Genomic DNA, 19,012 nt, shown 5'->3' on the forward strand with positions numbered 1-19,012 from the left:
GCCTGTGCGGGCAAAGAGCACTGAGCAGGGAGGAGAGTGGAGTGAGAGGAAGTGGGAGAAGCAGGTGAGGGTCACCATCCAGGGTGAGGCCGTCTAGAATGTGGATTTTATTGGAGGAGCTCATTGGCGGGTGTGATGAAGCAGGGAAATGACATGGCAACTAATGACTCTATACCTTTTTAAAGCATCTCAATACTTTAGTTGTAAGATTTTTGCAGATTACTGAGTCATGGTTACTCCTAGGAAGACTGTATATCAAGGCATGGTGACTTTTAGAAATTGTCAGTGAAATTAACTTAGTTACTGATTGGAATTTCTGAACATTTATTATCCTGATAAGTTAAAAACAAAAGAGAATTCAACTTTCTGATTAATTTTAATGATAAAAAGGATACAGGAATATCCTGTAGTATTCTACTTTTATTCCATGATGAGTTTAACCAAACCTAATATGGAGGATAAATTATAAAAACAAATCATTTTACTTATTGTTTCTATGACTTTTCTTTCAGTTAGATTTCTGTCTTTTAAATAGATGAGGCATAGTTGACATTGGCAGAAATAAAAAGAGGCAAATGAGTGTGCTAAAGTAACAGACACCTAAAACTGAATGTCGTGTCAGAAAATACCGTTGAGTAACCACTTATCAGATTAAAGCAGCAGAGAAAGTTACTTATAAATCATAATCATGTTAGTGGCATTTGTCAAATTCCCCATGATTTCTTTGCAACATCATTCTACATTTGTGAAGCAGTAAAATTCATGTCAAAAAAGAGAGGTGGGGGTGGAGGAAGTCAGTTCATTCCAATAAATTACCTCTCCAGTTCTTAAAAACGTGTCCATCAGCCCAAAATTCAGAAGTACCTAAAACCAGAAGAAACTTGCTTGATCTTATGAAGTAAATTGAAATAGAAAATAGAAGAAAGTAGAACTAATGGGGTTGAAAAAGCCTGTTGCTGAAAATCAGTAAATTACTCGAGTTTAGTTATTTTCCACCATCACCACCGGTTCCCTCTTCCCTGCTAATACTCCATGCATGGAAAGGAACCAATTTTATTTCAAATTTCAGAGGGCAAGAGCAATTACATTCTCTCTTATTTTAAACATTTGTCTATCTTTTCTTCCTTTAGATCCTGTGTAAGGCAGAAGACCAGATCCAAGGGAGGCAAGGAACAGATCTCAGTATTGGATCATCTTTTATCTATAATTCAGTTACTTCCAGATAAAGATACTACTTATCTTTCACGTTCTTGGGCAGCCCTTGTTGTGTTACCTCATATTAGGTGAGAAAATCAACTGTGTTTAATTTTGAAAGGTGTTTTAGCATGCTGATGAAAACATTTATTAGCCATTTTTTTTTGCTGTTTTATGAAAAGGCCATTGAATGCTAGTCTGAGCATTTCTCTTTTTCTCCCCACTTCTTGGCCAGACCCCTGGAGAAAGAGAAGGTGATACCACTAGTCACGTGCTTCATCGAGTCACTCTTCAGGACTGTTGACAGAGGGAGCTTTGGAAAAGGTCAGTTACAATCACCATTTGTTCTCTTGTCTTTCTTTTCTGGCACACCCAGAGTATCTGTAAACATGTGGGTACCAGAGAATAGTACTAACATTGTGTTCTGGCAGAACCCCCTCGTATGGTAAATAGGGAAAAAAAGAGGCTGAGGTGGAGGCGTTGCACTTGTACCTTGTAATATGGTGACCGGGTCAGGGCGGCTTGAACATTAGCTGAGACCGAAGGTGAAGTTGCAGAAGGTTGCCGTGGTCCAAGAAGTCAGACCTTCAGCTTTGAGCCCCAGCTTGTGTCTTGTTCCCCATCTTCCACACTGTCTGTCCTGTATACACCTCGTGCTCCAGGCAGTCGCTTACTCTGAGCAAGACACTTTCTTTTACAGACCTCTGTCTGCCCTTGCATGTGTGCTCCTTCTGCCTAGAGTTCTTTCTAGGTCTTTCATTGTTTAGTGAACTTTTACTTAACTTTCAAAACTCAGCTCAAGTGCAGTACCTCTAGGGAGGTCTTTGCGACTCAGCCAAATTAGGCTGCCCTGCCCCAAACGCTATTTCCTGTTGTGTTCTTGTACATCTCCCCCCCACTAGCTGAGAACAGCAGTTTACAAGTAAATATTGTGTTTTATTCTAGCTCAGTACTTTTTTCCTAACACGTGTATAGTAGTCATTCCTTCCTTTGAATATTAGTGTGCTAGGTTCTGTGTTAGATACTAAGCAGACCTATTAGAGAATAAAGTAGACTCACCTCATGTCATGTGCTCAGTAGCCACACATGGCTAGTGGCTACCATTTTGGATTGTATCTACATATTGGCCCGAGTATAGAACGTTTCTACCATTGCAGAATGTTCTATTGGACAGCCCTGTTCTAAAGTCTAGAGCAGGGGTTGGCAAAATTTTTATGTAAAAGACCAGAGAGTAAATATTTTAGGTTTTATGAGCTGCATTCAGTCTTTGTGGCATCTTCTTTTTGTTTGTTGGTTATTTTAAACAACCTTTTAAAATTGTGAAAAGCATTCTTAGCTTGCCAGCCATATAAAAATAATCTACCTGCAAGATCTGACTCGTTGGGCCATAGTTTGCCAACCTCTGGTCTAAGATTAAATGATTGATTAATTAATATAAATTGAGTGGATTACTGGTAGTATCATTGGATATGTAACTTCTTAAAAGTTGGAGTCATAAAGTGAACAAGAGTTTTATACAAAGATGATAAGCTTTTGGAAAGTCTAGGTCTCCTTTCTTCAAAAGTTCTAATTGTGTGTGATAAGGCTAGTCGGAACCATTGAACTTACTCCTTATCTCAGTTATGGGAACATACATTTTTGTTCTTTGATTCTGAATGTATTCTTTTCTTAAGAGAGTTAAAATATAAGGTTCAGAACCTCTTTTCAGTTCCTTTCTGTTATATTCTGACACTTGATGGATAATCCTTTAGAAGGCACATATTCACTCTAATTTAAGAACTCTTGTGTAAATAGCAAGTGGTAGATTAATGAGCTGTCTGATAGTTATTTTGTCAAAGAAATAATGTGGATTCTCCTGTTTTTCTGCCTTTAGGAAGCTTATTTGTTCTTTGTCAAGCTATAAATACTCTGCTAAGTTTGGAAGAATCTTCTGAACTTCTTCATTTGGTTCCTGTGGAACGTGTGAAGAATTTAGTATCGTGAGTAATCATATCTTTCATTCAGCATATTAGGGAGTAAAATATAAAGGCTTCTTTCTGTGTGCAATCTTAGATCTATTTCTTACCTTAGCTGTATTCACATAGGAAATTTATTAGTGATTTAAATCCTGCAATTAAAAATAAGCGTTTTTGGATACAGTCTTTAAATACAGATTCATCTTTGTAAAGGAGTATTTTACTGGTTGTGTAAATTAGGGCTGCAGAATAAACGGGGTATATGATGCTGGTCACCCCCAACCAAGACACCACATGGTGGTTCCAACATATCCATTTCTACTACTTCCATAATCTTTCTCAGCTTAACACAGCACTTCAGAACACTTTCCTGTAGTCCTTTTACTGCATACCAAAACAGTCCAGTTTTTGGTTTTTCAAGTTTATTTTAGCCAGCTCCTGATTTGGGTTGCAGGACAGCGCTCTTACCGGGAGCCATTCATTCACTGCTTGGCTACGCACCTTTTCTAAAGATCCGGCCTTTTGAAAACCAGAGTCTGCTTCTGTTTCTGTAGTCCATTTTATTTCCATGCTTTTAAAAGCAGATTTATTCATTGGCTTCATTCAATAAATATTCATTTGTTTTTCTCATGTACCAGGCCCTCTTCTAGGCACGGGGAAGGATAGTGAATGAAACAGACAAAAATCCCTGCCTTCATGGAGCTAACACACTAGAAAGAAGAGACACTAAGCCAAATAAATAAGAAAATAAATAGCATGTTAGATGGTAGGAAAACTTATTAAAGCAGAGTCAGGGGATCGGGAGAGTCCAGAGGTTGGGGACAAGAGCTGTTGTAACTAGGGAAGGCCTCACCAAGAAGGAGACATTTGAGCAGAAACCCAGGAGCAGTGAAGGAGTAAGCCACAGGAATATCTGTGATCCAGGGCACTGCTTTTTCCAGGATCTAGAAAAGTCACTGGCATGTGATAGACACTCAGTAAATATCTGTTGAAGGAGGAAGGCACACAAAGGTTAAGTGGCTTGCACGGGGTTACACTGATGCTGCTGCTGCGGGGCTGGCTTCAAACCTGGACTGCCCTACCCAGGGCCTCCGTGCCGGACCCCTGCTCCCTACTGCTTCCCTCCTAGCACAGTGCCAGGCACGGGCGAAACCCACATTCCCCCACATGTCATTTGTCATTTACAAGTAGGTGGATTGAGAAGATAGCGTTGGATATTAGTCAGGATACCATATTATAATCCTGCCTCTGCCTCCAGAGGACTGTGTCTGTCCTTGATCGGGTCACTCACTGTTGCCGGGCCTCAGATTCTTCATCTAAAGTGATGCTAGATGTCCATGTCAAACTTTTACCTGTTCCCTTTTACATTTCCTTCATCAGTGATCATTTTCTGTGGTTTCTGTTATCTCCTGAATTCTCTGGGGTGCTGGGTGCAGTTTGGATCTAGTAAATCTCTCGTTGCAGAATGTTTCCTTTGGAGCCCTCTGTGTTGCTGTTGGCTGATCTCTATTATCAGAGATTGTCCTTATGTGGCTGCAAAGGGCCACTTTCGGAGGAAGCTTTAATGGAATTGTTTCCCAAGTTACAAGCAAACATTTCAACTGGCATATCCAAGGTACTCCGGTTTTGTGACATGTCCTCTGTCTCTCACCTTTTGTTTCCATATGTATTGCCAGTGGTTGTCAGAGCTCCTTAATCAGAAAATGCAGTGTGGGGTGATTTCTGTTTAAAGCAGTGATTCCTAAACACTGACCTACGGACTGATTGCAGCAGAATTAATTGGGGAGCTTACTAAAGGGATAAATTCTGGATCCCCACACCCCAAAATTCTGATTCAGGAGGCCTAGGGTGGAGGTGAAAAGTCTGCATGATTTTTCAAAGCCCTCTAGGTGATTCTGCTGCTCATCCAGGTGTATAAAAATACCTGACTATGTTATTTAGAAATAAAAATGACCAATTTCAGTGGAATTTGTAAGCTTAATAAGAATCTTTGCACTTTATTTATAGTGTCACAGTTCAAAGAAGCAGCATAGTTTTATGAGCAACCTTATCTTCTCAGTCTAGTCTGGTCATTAATTATTCCAGGTACCATTTCAATCAGGTGTTGGTTGGTGTTGAATATGAAATAAAGGATAGAAAAAGAATGTGTTATTCATTTTCATAGTTCTATGACAAGTGGTATATTTTTCATAATTCTGTGAAACTTAGATCTTGCTGACTGTTACTCATTTTTTTCTTATGTTTAAACTTTGGGGTTTGAAACATGCCTTTTAATTTCTTTAGATTCGCCTTTTGACAATAAGGATCCTAAACCACTTTGAAGTTCGACTTCCAGAATTAATGGAGGTATTTTAACTGTTCGACTTGAATAACTTTTTAAAAATGTAATTTGATACATTTATTCCAAAATGATAATTTTGCAGGAAATTCAAATACTATTTAAATATCTATTATAAAAATTGAAGAATTTTTCTTATAATTTTTCTTCCCACCCCCCCACCCCCCAACAAGGCCACCACTGAAAACCCAGTTGGTGACGACCCTCTCAGACTTTCTGTACACAGACACATAATTTAAACAAGTGGTATCCTGCACGTTTTCCATATCAGTACCTACAGTCCTGCCTCATTCTTCGGAAGTCTGAGTAGTGTGCCACAGTTTAAAATAGCGTGTTTTAACAACTCCCTCTTGATAGGTGTTTAGGTGGGTTGTTTGAAGTTTTTCAGCGTTTCCAATAATACTGCCATGAACATCCTTACACAGATATCTTTGTGCAGATAAACATTTTGGTAATGCAAATTACTGCTTCCAGAAATAGAAATTACATCTACTAGAAGTAGAATCGTATGGTGAAAATACATATACATTTTCTTTATTTCAACAAATGTTGCCAACCAGTTTGAGTTGTTTTGAGAATTATTGTCCTGCTTTTTGCTTGTCATTTCTATGCGAGAAGCACAAAACCTAAGTTATTTACCCGGAAAGTAAATGGTGTAAGAAAAACTGAATCATTTAATCAAAAAAGGTGTTGTTTATTTAATTTAAAACATTAACATATGTCAGTTTTTCATATTTAGACTTTTGTCCACATTTAATGTTCTTTTTGGAAAATCAAAATACTGACCTGCCTCCTGGTTTCTCCTGGTTGTTCAGGATGACGAGCTCTCAGAGCGTCAGTCTGTCTTTGCTATATTACGCCAGGCAGAACTTGTCCCAGCAACTGTGAACGATTACAGAGAGAAGCTTCTTTATCTGAGAAAACTCAGACATGATGTGGTGCAGACTGCAGTGCCCGATGGGCCATTACAGGAGGTATAAAACAATGTCCTTTTTTTTTTTTTTAACTTAATTTATACTTTAAGGTCTATTTACCTTGCAATTTAAAACTAGATAAATCTCCAGTTCTGTTCAGTGCTTGCCAGCCTTTTCAACAGCCAAAGTGACTTGCTCTCCTCCCTTCTCCTGAGTGTGTATGTGTGGTACGTGAGGGCAGGTAGGAAGTGGCAACACGAGGAGCCACATCAGGTTGCCAGCCTGACACTCTTCTCCAGATCTGTTCACTGCCGTGGGACGTCAGCCCTCTACCTTTCGTGACCGAGATTTTCTGTCCATGACCCTTGAAGATACGTCATGATCCCTTTGGGAAGAAGGCCGAGTGGAGACATTCCCCTTTAATCAGAGCAGTTCTATTCTTAACCTATTTTATATGTTAATGTCCTGTGTTATGTTTCATTTGGGAAAAGGGGTCTGCTGCTAACGTAGATACAACACCCCACCCCCAAACACTAACAGAACTGCCACTTTACATGATGCTTCCCTGGCACACGTTGGTGCAGTAACAATGGCTGTCATTCCAAAGGCGACTGAGAAAACTTCAGACCCCCTGAACTGGTTTTTTGTTTTTTGTTTTTTAATTTATTTTTATGAAGGTACTGGGGATAGAACCCAGGACCTTGTGCATGCTAAGCATGTGCTCTACCACTGAACTGTTTCCCTCCCCGCTGAATGAACTCTTTTAGCACGTAGGTTTGAGAACTCAGTCATCTGCTGGTAAAGGCTGGCTGCCATTCACAGAGTCCTTTGATGGGCTCTTTGGCACCTGCGCTTCACTGATTACTGTTCACGCTTTGTCTTGTCAGTGATGGCGGTGTTTGTTAGGAGGGAATTTAGTCATGGGTCACATCTGTTTATTTGAATATATCCTTTGAGTGAATTTGAATACTGTGTTTGCTCTAGTAGTTCACCTCTGTTAAATAGCAGGTGACATTTGGGGGAGAGGAGGAGAATTACTGTAACTGAATTTTGGTTTGGTACCTATAGCTTTTTTCTTACAGCGCTAGCTTTTTCCCGACCTCAGGTTGTCCCAGCCAGGATATCTGCGTTTCAGTGCTGATCCATCGTTCATTGCCCATTTACTAATCTAGTCTTCTGTGATTGCAGGTGCCACTTCGTTATTTGTTAGGCATGCTGTATGTTAACTTCAGTGCTCTCTGGGATCCTGTTATTGAGCTCATAAGGTGAGCGTGGGTGAGACGGATAAAGCTGTTAATGCTCTCACCACTACAGAATGATGGGCCAGTGTTGTATGCATGGGGAGATTTAAATGAGTGGATGGGTGTAGTATTTATAGCTGCCTTAAAGCCTTTGTGGGAGAAGGTGACAAAAAAATAAATACTAATTATTGTATCTGATGCCAGGTTTCAACAATTTAATTGTTTTGTGTATGTTTCTTTGTACATTGAAATAACTTCGGAGGACTTTCTCTTTTTCTTACTTTAAATTATATGTCTGTATTATTGAAACTTCTTTTGCAGTAACAGGTATTGTATAATTGCATAACCTTATTTATATATATTGAGTAATTGAGCCAAACTTTAATTTATAAATAAGGACTTTTTAAAACTCTTGCTGTCTGCTATCCAAAATCCTTTAGCTGTAACAATCACCTTTATAGTCACATAAAAGATACATATGTTGTGCCTCGTTTGTAGAAATCTGTCCTTTTGCAGATACTTGTCCAGATGGTCTACTCTGGCCTTTTGTCAGATTGGAAGCATTAAGTGTAGCCTTTCAAAACCCTAACTGTTAGTTGTATGGGCATTTTGAAAAATCAAGAAAAGTACAAAGGTTGTTTACAACCTCACATTCAGGGGTAACTTAATTAATATTTTAGTTCATCCTTTCACTTTTTTTTTTCCTATGAGATATCTCAAAATAAGGACCATACCACGTATTTTGTTTTCTGATCTTTACTCTTAGTTCTTATGCACATGAAATGGAAAATAAGCAATTTTGGAAAGTCTACTATGAACATCTAGAAAAAGCAGCTACACATGCTGGTATGTAAGGGGATATGGGTTGGATGGGTGGGCTGGGGGGAAAAGTGGTTGTTTATTTAATTTTTATTGCTTAATTACACATGAAGTGGGGGAACAGAAGTGAGATAATCTTTGGATACGGTTTATTGTTTCCTTGTATTACTGGGGAAAGGAATGCCCGTACTTGAAGAAACACTTAGGACAGACGTTCGCGTTTCTCTAGTGGTTATAATAACCTTTTCTTGCTCAGAGAAAGAGCTGCAGAATGACACAAGAGATGAGGAGACGTCCATTGGAGATGGAAGCTGGGAGCAGACTCAGGAAGGAGACATTGGAGCCCTTTATCATGAGCAGTTCTCGTTGAAAACCGACCTTCAGGAAAGACTGGACCATACCAATTTTCGATTTTTGCTCTGGCGAGCTCTGGCAAAATTCCCAGAAAGGGTAGAGCCTCGGTCCAGGGAACTTTCCCCGCTTTTTTTGAGATTTATCAAGTAAGTGTTCTCTCCTCGGAATATGTCCCTGGTAGGGTGTCAGGGCAAGAAGGTGCAAGGTATTAAATTCCCAAATTGTCTGAATTCTTCCTTCCCATGTGTCATCTTTTCACACCACTGGCACATCTCTAAAGTGCTGGCTCTATCAGATCACAACTAAACTTGCTTTGTTCACCACTTAATCTTTCATGAATCAAAATTTAACCAGCCCACGCTGATGTTAATAAAAAATTCCAGGCTACAAAGTAAGAAAGACCATATTGAGTTAGATCAGTCTACAAAGGGGGGTTATTTCTTGCCCTATTGTTTGTTTTCTTGCCTGCCTGGGGCTTAAGAGTGTTTTCCAGTAACTCAACCCCAGCCATTCTTGAATGTTTCCCATGATGCTGAGGAAAGTGCTCTCAAAGAATAACAAGAACTTTCTGGAGCACTGTTTTATTTTGACTAGATATGCTGAGTGAGTCAGATTGCTTTAAAGCCCTAAAAATAAGGAATGTGGTGTATAGAACAGCACTAGTCAATCAGTAAAAAGTATGTTTTCCAATACGGTTTCATACTGTAGGGTTGGGTTAGGCAGGCTGCAAACCACAGCATGCCAGGTTGTTCATGGAGTAGCAGGGACATCTCTGTGGCTACAGCAGAGTGATCCGGGAAGAAAGGAGTTGGAGGTGAGGGCAAGAAGTTAACAGGAGACCAGATTTATGTAGGGCCTTTAAGTGTGATACTAAAGAACTTTGGTTTTTACTGTCTGTGAGATAGAAAACCATCGGAAGGTTTAAATTGAAGGGTGACATGACTTAACTTTTCTTCAGGATTTTTCTGGCTGCTGTGTTGAAAATGGACTGTAGGATGGCAGTGGTGAGAGCAGAGGGACTAGGGAGTTGAAAGGTAGGAGGAGACTGTGAAAACCTGGGCAAGAAATGATGCGACTTGACCAAGATTAGAGTAGTGCTGTAAACTTGCTGAAATTGTTTATTAGTTTTAACATGCCTTTGTGGTGGACTATTTAGTGTTTTCTGCATTTAAGAACATGTTATCTGCAAACAGATTATTTTAATTCTACCTTTGTAATTTGAATGCCTTTATGCCTTTTTATGCTTAATTATTTTGACCAGAATTTTCAATACTATATTGAATAGGAGTGGTGAAAGTGATTATCCTTGTCTGATTCTTTATGTTGGGGGAAAATTTTTAGTGTTTCACCATTGAGTATAATGTTAGCTGTGGACTTTTCATATATGAGCTTTACCATGATGAGAACATCTCCTTTTACTACTAGTTTATTCCTGGTATTTAACAGAAAGCAGTTTTGACTTGGCAAATGATTTCTCTGCATTAGTTGAGATAATCGTACAATTTTATTCCTCGTGTTTTTTCATTCTGTTAACATGGTGTATTACACTGATCATTTTTCATATGTTGAGTGATCTTTGCATTTCAGAAATAAATCTCATTACATTACATGGAAAAAAAAAAGATTAGAGTAGTGCTGCTGGTGAGAGGTAGTTGAATCCTGGACATTTTTTGAAGAATTTCAATTCAGTAAGATCTATTTTTGAAGAATTGCAACTAGATTATCCTGTGCCGACAGATCGGATGTGGGGTGGGGCAGGGGGTGTGCAGGAAGGATGAAGGGGCAGAATCAAGGATGCCTGTAAGGTTTTGACCTGGGCAACTGGAAGAAGAGAGTTTCCATTTACTGAGATTGGGAGAAATGCAGAAGTTTGCAGGTTTGTGGGGAAGATCAAGAGTTCATTTTTGCAGACATGTTAAGTTTGTGATCCGGAGTAGACATCTAAGTAGAGAGTTCATGTAGACAGTTGAATGTAGAGTTTAAAGTTCAAGGGAAAGTTTTGGTTTAAATATAATAAATTTGAGATTTATCACTGTATGAATTTTTTAAAATAGGGAATGAAATTACACCTGGCGGAGTAAATGGAGAGAGAGAAGATTTTCAAGGACTGACAGCAGTCTTTAGAGGTTGGGAGATAAGGTACCAGCAAAGGAGGCCAGGGAAGAGTGATAGAAGAACCAAGACCACTTAGTATCCCTTGAAGAAAGTGATTCAGGGAGGGAGTAATCTGGAATCAAATGTGTGTGAGACGTCAGTCAGATGAAGAATAAAAACTGACTGTTGGCTTTGGAAGCGACCTTAACAAGAGTTGTTTTGGTTAACCTGGTAGGGATGAAAGTCTGATTAAAATGGGCTTAAAAGAAAATGGAAGAGAAAAATGGAAACAGCAAGTATGGTTAGTTCTTGTGAAAAAAGAAGTAGACGTAGGTGGAAGGAAGTCTGGAAGCAGAAAGGGAGCTGTTGTTGGGGTTGCTATTTAATTTACACGGCCTGTGTGTACGTAGTGCTGGTGTGAGTGACCCAGATGGGAGGGGAATATTTGTAATGCAAGAGAGGGGGTAACATTGCTAGAGCCTTGTCTTTGAGTAGATAAGAGGCGATAGGATCCCGAGCATACGGAAAAAGGTTTGCATGAATAATTCATTCTGGGAAAGGTTACAACGAAAAGATGCACACAGGTCAATAGATACGGTGGTGGAAGAGTAATGATTTTCTCTTTTCCACGTAACTCTTTGGGCTTTAATTTATTTATAGAACAAGAACAGTAATATTTAGCTTCCTTGCCTTGTTTTGAAGATCATGTAAAATAACGTTTACCAGTTATTTCGTGAATTGCAACAGGCTGTACGTGTGCAAGCTAGTATTGAAAGTGTTAGTAGGATATGACTCTACTATTGTGTTAATTTGCCAAGTTTTTCCCTAAAGGAAGAAAGAAATTACTCATTAGCCCCAGGTAAAGACCCTTCTCTAATAGTACAGGGTGCTGTGGGGGTGGGGATGGAGTGAGGAGCCTATAACAGGAAGTGAGGGTCTGAGTTTAAGACTTAAAGACTGAAAATACACAATTTTTAAAAAAAGTTTAAGATAATTGGCATTGATTACCTGTAACTAATACTTTTATAGATGATTCAAACTAATGGGAAACCTAAATGTCACCTCTAATTCTGGCTTTGAAATACATTTTGGGCTTTTTTTTTTTTTTTTTTTGCTATAAATTTGTACTTCTAAATATGTTTCAAGTAATTTGATGTGAGAACTAATTGCGAATTCCTTGTAAACTTCCTCTGAGAAGAACCAAGCCAGAAGTAAGAATGAATAACAATAGCAACAATATCCCAATGATAGGTGACATTTAATGAGTATTTGCTGTATGCTAGACACTCATGTGCTCTGTATGAATTATCTCATCTAATAAATGAATGAGTGAACATGTTGTGCATGGAGGTAAAGGTTTAAAATATGTCTTGTGGTTAATCGAGGGTTGAGATATTTTTAAGTAGGTGGTGGTACAGTTTGTAAAGGACAGAGCAACTTTGCTCATGTCATTCATTCATCCATTTTTTTTTCATTCATCCATTTTTATTTATAGATCCTACTAGGTGAGATTGTAGCACTGAACAGTACAGTAGTGTTTCAGCCCTCTAGTTGCAGTGTAGTGTATTAACCTGGAGTTTCTTCCAGATGTGTTGATAGGATGCTATCCTCAAACATGTTCTTGTATCAGTATATTTTTGAGTGAGGACTTTAAAGTCTATTTGATCAGTTTCCTTACATCTATAGCCCAGTGCCATGCACAAAACAGGCAACGAAATAGTGAATGAATGAACCAAAGTGACACAAAACTAATGCACTGAATGATAGCCTTCAAGATAATGTTAGTTACCTACAACAAATTAGAAGGATGGAAATTCAGTAATAACAAATGTGAATATGAACTGTATGTACAAGCTGTTTAGAGGAGTCAAAACATAAAGCTTTACTGATTGTCATTGCCTAGAGCTTCAGTTTGAGTTGTCATGTTGTGACTTCCCCCAAGAAAGCAATAGAATTGATAGTTCCGTGTGTCTGACCAAGCCATACATGGAGGACTGAATTTCATTGTGGCACTGTAGTTTTGAAGGGACTTCAGCAAAGTGGAGTGCATCTGGTGGCAAGTCACATGCTGTACACATCAAGCATGGTCTTAATGCTGTACTTTATGTAATCCACCCCCATGCCCTCCTCCCCAAGTTGTGGATCCAGAGACAGGGAGGCTGATTTCAGCCTGGTCCAAAGTAGACATTTCAGCTATTTTCAACTGTGTAACAATAGAATGGGCTGTCTTCTGTAGTTAGGGATTGACTTCTCAAGCAAGGTACTTAGGAGGGGCTGAACGTAAATGTCGGACAAGGTGCTTGACTAAGGAGCCTCTGGTGTCTCTTCAGTGTGTGATTCCGTGAACAGCGGACATACACCTGTCATAAACAGTTAGTTCAGTTAGCCTTTTCTGTCCCATATCACTCTCTTTCCACCATAGCAATGAGTATTACCCAGCAGATCTGCAAGTTGCACCAACCCAGGATCTGCGAAGAAAGAGCAAAGGGCTGGCGGCGGAGGAGATGGAAGAGGAACCTGCTGCCAGAGACGATGTAGAGCTGGAGGAAGAGCTGGTGCCCCAAGATGAACCGTCCCAGAAGAAAAAGACAAGAAGAGCTGCGGCAAAGTAAGTTCAGGGTCACAGAGCCAGGGATCTAGGAGGAGTGGGGAGAGATCTCTTGTGGCCTCCTATGAAATAGCTTTGGACGAGATGCGTTACTCAGGTAATTATTTCCCAAAGTGCTGCATCTTCCTGGGATTGTCTTTTACAGCCCAAAGAAAGCTATCAGTGCTGTGAGTTTTTTGTTTGCTTGCTTACTATTTATTTTTTCTTGTTTAGTCACAGAATGTTAGAGTTGGGGGACTTTGGAGCCATCTAATCGTAGCTCCTTTTTATAGAAAAGAGCACCGGGGCCTGGAGCAGTTAAACGCCTTCGACCTTCATCATTGACTTGTAGAGCACCGGGGCATTGTGTTTGTGCGCCAGGGGAACACATAATGGAACATCTTTTCTCTTACAAATAAGCATTTCAGCACTTTTAACTTTGCCTTTTGACTTGTCTCCTTCTGATTACTTTTATTTAGTTGCTTACTTTTTCATGCTGTGACATTCTCTGATTCTCTGAATTATTCTTTTACTGAAATTGTTAGAAACCTTAGAAAAAGAAGTCCCTATGCTTTCAGAAGTTACTCCAGCTTACTGGAAGATTGTCTGAATTGGGGTTTCAGAGATCCACTGGATTGGTGCTGCTGTGTTATTTTAACACTTTTCCATCTCAATCTGATATGCCAGTTTATTGAGTCTTTCCCAGGAGCTGTTTATTAGTTCATCTCTTCAGCACCCTTGTTGAGTGCCTTTTGCTAAGTGCTACAAAGATGAACGGTATGTAGCCTGTGCAATGCAGGAAGCACAGCCTAATGCCTGGTGAAATATTTTTGCAGGAGAAATATTTCTAAAGGAGTTACAGGAGCACAGTAAAAAAAAAAAAAAAAAAAAAAAAAAAAACTTAATTCCAGCACAAAGGGAAGACCTTTACAAAGGGGAGGGCACCTCTGAAGCTGAAAGATGGAAGTGTTCCAGGTAGGTAGGGCATGGAAGGGCTCACCAGTGAATGGAAATAATCACGAAACTAGTTCCTTCTCTGCCCCCACCTGCTCCCAGCTCTGAGCCTTCTGTCCCCTCCTACTTCCTCTAAGACAAAGATGGCTGTTTTCATCTTCATATCCTTCCATGTAACGGCTGGCCAAAGGTTCGTCCTCATGTTTGTCAAATGAATGACTAAGCTGTTCATGCATTCATACCTCTTCACTCTCAGCCCTGGACCTCTGCTGAGTCCTTCCCCTTTTCTGCAGTGCTTGTGCCTCATTGCCGCCAAATGAAATTCTAGTCACACTTGAAGGCCCAGTTCCCGTGCTGCTGCTTCGCTGAAGCTCTTCCTGTCTTTTCACTGAGTCACCTTACCCAGCTTCACACCTTCGTAACAGCTGCTCATCTAATCAGGTGCTGCTCCGTGCCTTGGCTATTAGTTAATTTTTTTTATAGGTCTTGTAAATCAGAAACTCTTTAAGGCTAAATTACATGCCTTAATTCATTTTTCTGCCCCCAGTAGCGAAACCTAGGATATTGCTAGCAAACATCCTCATTGAAGATGTACGTAAATGGATAATCACATTCTCGGGGCCATCTCAGTATATCCACAGTCCAGTCTTATAATCCGTGGAACACACTCCTGGCAAGTATTTAATGAGAACGTGTAAATTAGCTCCTGTTCTCTTTGTCTCCTGGAGGCTACATGGCATGAAAAATACATAATAAATTTTGAGAGATGGAGTGTATGTTTTAATAGAATATTTTACAAATATGTTTGTAAAACTGCAAGGGCTGAGTGATAAGTAATTACAGGGGCATTTTATCAGTCAGGGCTTTCCAGAGAAACAGAACCAACAGAATGGAGATATAGATAGTGTGTATATATGCATATATGTGTGTTTGTATGCACAAAGAGATTTATTTTAAGGAATTGGCTTATGTAATTATAGGAGCCAGCAAGTCCAGAATTTGTAGAACAAGCTGGGAACTCAGGCAGGATTTGATGGTGTCGTCTTGAATGAAATTTGTAGAGGATGATCTCAGTGTGACAGTCCTGGGGCAGAATTCCTTCTTTGGGAAACATCAGGTTTTCTCTTACAGCTTTCAGTTGACTGGGTGAGGCCCATCCACTTTATCGAGGGTAATCCACTTTATTTAAAGTCCGCTGATTGTCGTTGTTAACAACATGTATGAAGTCTTTTCATCACAGCACCTAGATTTGTGTTTTATTACATGACGGGGTAGTATAACGTAAGTTGAAGGACTGATCATCACAGGCATTTAAGCTAAATATAAACAGTAGAGTTTCCCTTACCCGTTTCCGTGCAGTATCTAAAGAGGCCATAATTTCCAGCTGTTTTCCTCTGTATTAACTGGTAAGACTTTCACAGTTTTGCTTTCTTTTGCCTAAGAACAGAGAAACGTGTTGTTTGCTAAACTCCTAGGAGCTGAAGCACCACAACATGTGTTCTTCTACTTAATCCTTGCAGAAAGTCTGGGAGGTCTTGTCTTTGTCGAGATGAAGAACCCGAGCCTCTGAGACATTCAGTGACTTTCCCCACAGTCACACAGCTCAGAGTGGCAGAACCACACGTGCACCTCAGTTTCCACCTCTCTTCACTTCTCCCTGCTTCTGTTCTTGAAATAGACAAATGAAACCTCTCCAAATCTTAACAATTTATTCATTCAGGTTCTTTCTTTAAAGTCCTAGTACATATTTTAAATTATAATGATAAAACAGTTTTTTCTCAAGTATTTTTGAAGCCTTACAGAATCTATGGAGTAGGAGGTCGCACATGTAAATGCAGTGGAAGCTCTTGTCTCACCCTGTTTTAGTAGATGATATTATTTACTTGGAGGCAGCCCCACCTTCCCATTGAACTTTTGACCACTTAATTCACATTGCCTTTTTTCCCTCCTGCCTGGTAGGCAAGAGCCATGGTTACCCAAACTCGGACCTCTGTTGCCTAACATTGGTTTTTATGTAACATGGAAGTGAGGAGGCACCTGTTTTCCCACCTTCCTGTCTACTGCAGGGAAACTAGATAAATCATTCATGTTCACCTTTGAAATGCAATACTGTTTGGATTACTTTCTTTTTACATTGGGTTTAATTTAAACCATGCTAAACACATGCTGAATGACTTTCTTTGGTGGGGAGCCTGAATTTCAGGGGAAGGCCTGCCTGAAATTTGGAATTTCTGAAGAATAATTTCCCAAATGCAAATAATTAAAACTTTTCTGTATAATTAACAGTGAAACTATAGTCAACGTGTTCGGACTGCTTGTCAGAGAGACTAACATGGGTGGGTGCTAACTATCCTCTTAAGAAAATAATGACTATTTAATTCTGTTTTTTTTCCTCTGTTTCCTCTCCTTTTTTTTTTAATTTTTGTTTTTTAGGCAATTAATTGCTCATCTGCAAGTTTTCTCTAAGTTTTCGAATCCTCGAGCCTTATATCTGGAATCCAAACTATATGAGTTATATCTTCAGGTAAGTAAAAAATATTCTTGCCACTACAGTTATTTGTGAACTTTTCTCTACCATTTTCTTTGCCCAAATAACTTATAGGTTTTCAAGTAATTGTTGAATAGGGCTCATGTCTACATTTTCTTTATTTTTTTTTTAATGGCGGTACCGGGAATTGAACCCAGGACCTCGTGCATGCCAAACACACAGTCTACCATTGAGCTACACTGTCCCCCTACATATTAAGTATAATTTTTTTAAATTAATAGATATTTTCTGTGTCTTGAGAAACAGTTTTAGACAGTATTAATGTAGTTGATGTTTAAGAAATTTTGGCTGACTAAAGTTGTTGGCTGTATTAACAGTGAGTATAGCAAAGCATTTGTTGTCTCATGAGAATTAGCTGTGAGAAGGGAGTAGGGGGTTGTGACAAGAGAAGCCAGCCACGTTTCACTGCTAGGCAGGTTAGCCTTATGGAGCACTAGGATTTCAGGATCTGCAGGATTGAATGAAAACAAATGGAATGATAGTTTGTTGCAGTCACAGTATATGACCTTGAATTCCAGAAGAGGCTGCAGAAAAGAATTAATGTCAGAAGCAGAGGAAGCACTGGATGTCGTTCTAAGTCTTCTGGGAAAATGAAATTTTCTTTGTTCATTTGGATGTTTGGATGAAACGTGCTATTTCAGCAGAATTTATCCTTGTTTTACCCATAATTCGGATATAAGTTGTTTATAAAGCCAGAGTAATAAACTCTCAGTTGTTGGTTGACAGGAAGCAAAATTTTGAATTGACTGATCAGAGAGACCTCAGAGGCGAATCTTCTCTCCTGGCATCTTACTGACTGCTGTTACCTTCGCAGGACTAACTCAGTTAGTGTAACCTCAATTCATGTAGGAAATTGGCCTCAGCCAAAAGACTGATAGACCCGAGAGTCTGGCATGTGGGAGATAGCTGTCAGAGTTTTGTTTCCCTTTTTCCTTCTTTGCAATATATTCTATTCCTCTTCTACCTCCAGGAAAATGTAAAGCTGTTGTCAGGAATCATCTTTAACCCATGTCTAAAAATGTAGATTCTCAGAATTTTAATTTAGCAAATTAATACAAGTAAATTACAGTCCCATAATGTGTATATATATGACTTCATTAATTTATTCTGTAATATATAATTCCTAGTTATTGCTCCACCAAGATCAAATGGTGCAAAAAATAACCCTGGATTGCATAATGACATATAAACATCCACATATCCTCCCTTACAGGTAAGTGATTTGAAGCTAAAGAAATGCTCTTTAGGGGGCTGATTTTTATCTTTCTACCAGACGCCTCTTCTAAAGTAATTTTGTAAAGGCCCAGGAAATTTCCCTCTTTTTTAAGGTAATCATAATTCTATATTCAGATAAGAAATGGAAACTGGAAGTGTATTTGTTAAGAGTGCTTCTCCATAGATAATAAGGTAGGCAAGAGAATATTAGTTGAAAAGTATGTGTTGAGATTACATTGTTTCATCTTGCTCATATAATGTCATAAAATCTTGGTAATGACTTAGACAATCATAATCACGCATCAAGAACTGAAGAAAGCTTTTATATTATGCTTTTTTAAACAGCTGAGTTATTGACTAATTCCTTATAATCTCTTCTACCTTTTAAAATTTGAAAACCTGTCATTTTGGAAGGTATTTGTGTGAAGACTTTACTTTGTGGCTGTCAGCCACAATATAAACTATTCCTAATACTTATTTCACTTATATGTATTACTCTACTTATTACATTTTAAAAACAGTATTATTGATTATTAAGCGATGATTTGTGCTGTATTCTTTTTTTAAAGGGAAAACTTACAAAGATTGCTTGAAGACAGAAGCTTTAAGGAAGAGATAGTGCATTTTAGCATTTCTGAAGATAATACAGTAGTGAAAACAGCCCACCGAGTGGATCTGTTTCCTATTCTGATGAGGTAATTATACTCTTTCAAAATTGATTTTTTAAAAGTTGATCACAAAAACAGTTGTTGGTATAGTATCATGATTCTTTCAGCAGTTGTAATGGAATATTTCTTTT

The 19,012-nt window shown here is 38.9% G+C and overlaps 1 protein-coding gene across 1 annotated transcript in view; it reads left to right on the plus strand.

The window, feature by feature from the left end:
• UTP20 (UTP20 small subunit processome component) overlaps nt 1-19,012 on the plus strand; it is an 85,989-nt gene that overhangs the window by 17,519 nt on the left and 49,458 nt on the right. The window contains exons 13-25 of the mRNA XM_031462948.2: nt 1,131-1,283; nt 1,430-1,518; nt 3,068-3,173; nt 4,614-4,764; nt 5,433-5,495; nt 6,303-6,461; nt 7,590-7,666; nt 8,409-8,488; nt 8,718-8,961; nt 13,332-13,517; nt 16,884-16,974; nt 18,126-18,211; nt 18,783-18,908. Of these exons, the coding sequence (XP_031318808.2) occupies nt 1,131-1,283; nt 1,430-1,518; nt 3,068-3,173; nt 4,614-4,764; nt 5,433-5,495; nt 6,303-6,461; nt 7,590-7,666; nt 8,409-8,488; nt 8,718-8,961; nt 13,332-13,517; nt 16,884-16,974; nt 18,126-18,211; nt 18,783-18,908 (1,611 nt within the window). The remainder of the gene's footprint in view (nt 1-1,130; nt 1,284-1,429; nt 1,519-3,067; nt 3,174-4,613; nt 4,765-5,432; nt 5,496-6,302; nt 6,462-7,589; nt 7,667-8,408; nt 8,489-8,717; nt 8,962-13,331; nt 13,518-16,883; nt 16,975-18,125; nt 18,212-18,782; nt 18,909-19,012) is intronic.

This window comes from Camelus dromedarius, chromosome 11 (genome assembly GCF_036321535.1).
Source record: "Camelus dromedarius isolate mCamDro1 chromosome 11, mCamDro1.pat, whole genome shotgun sequence".
Taxonomy (NCBI): domain Eukaryota; kingdom Metazoa; phylum Chordata; class Mammalia; order Artiodactyla; family Camelidae; genus Camelus; species Camelus dromedarius.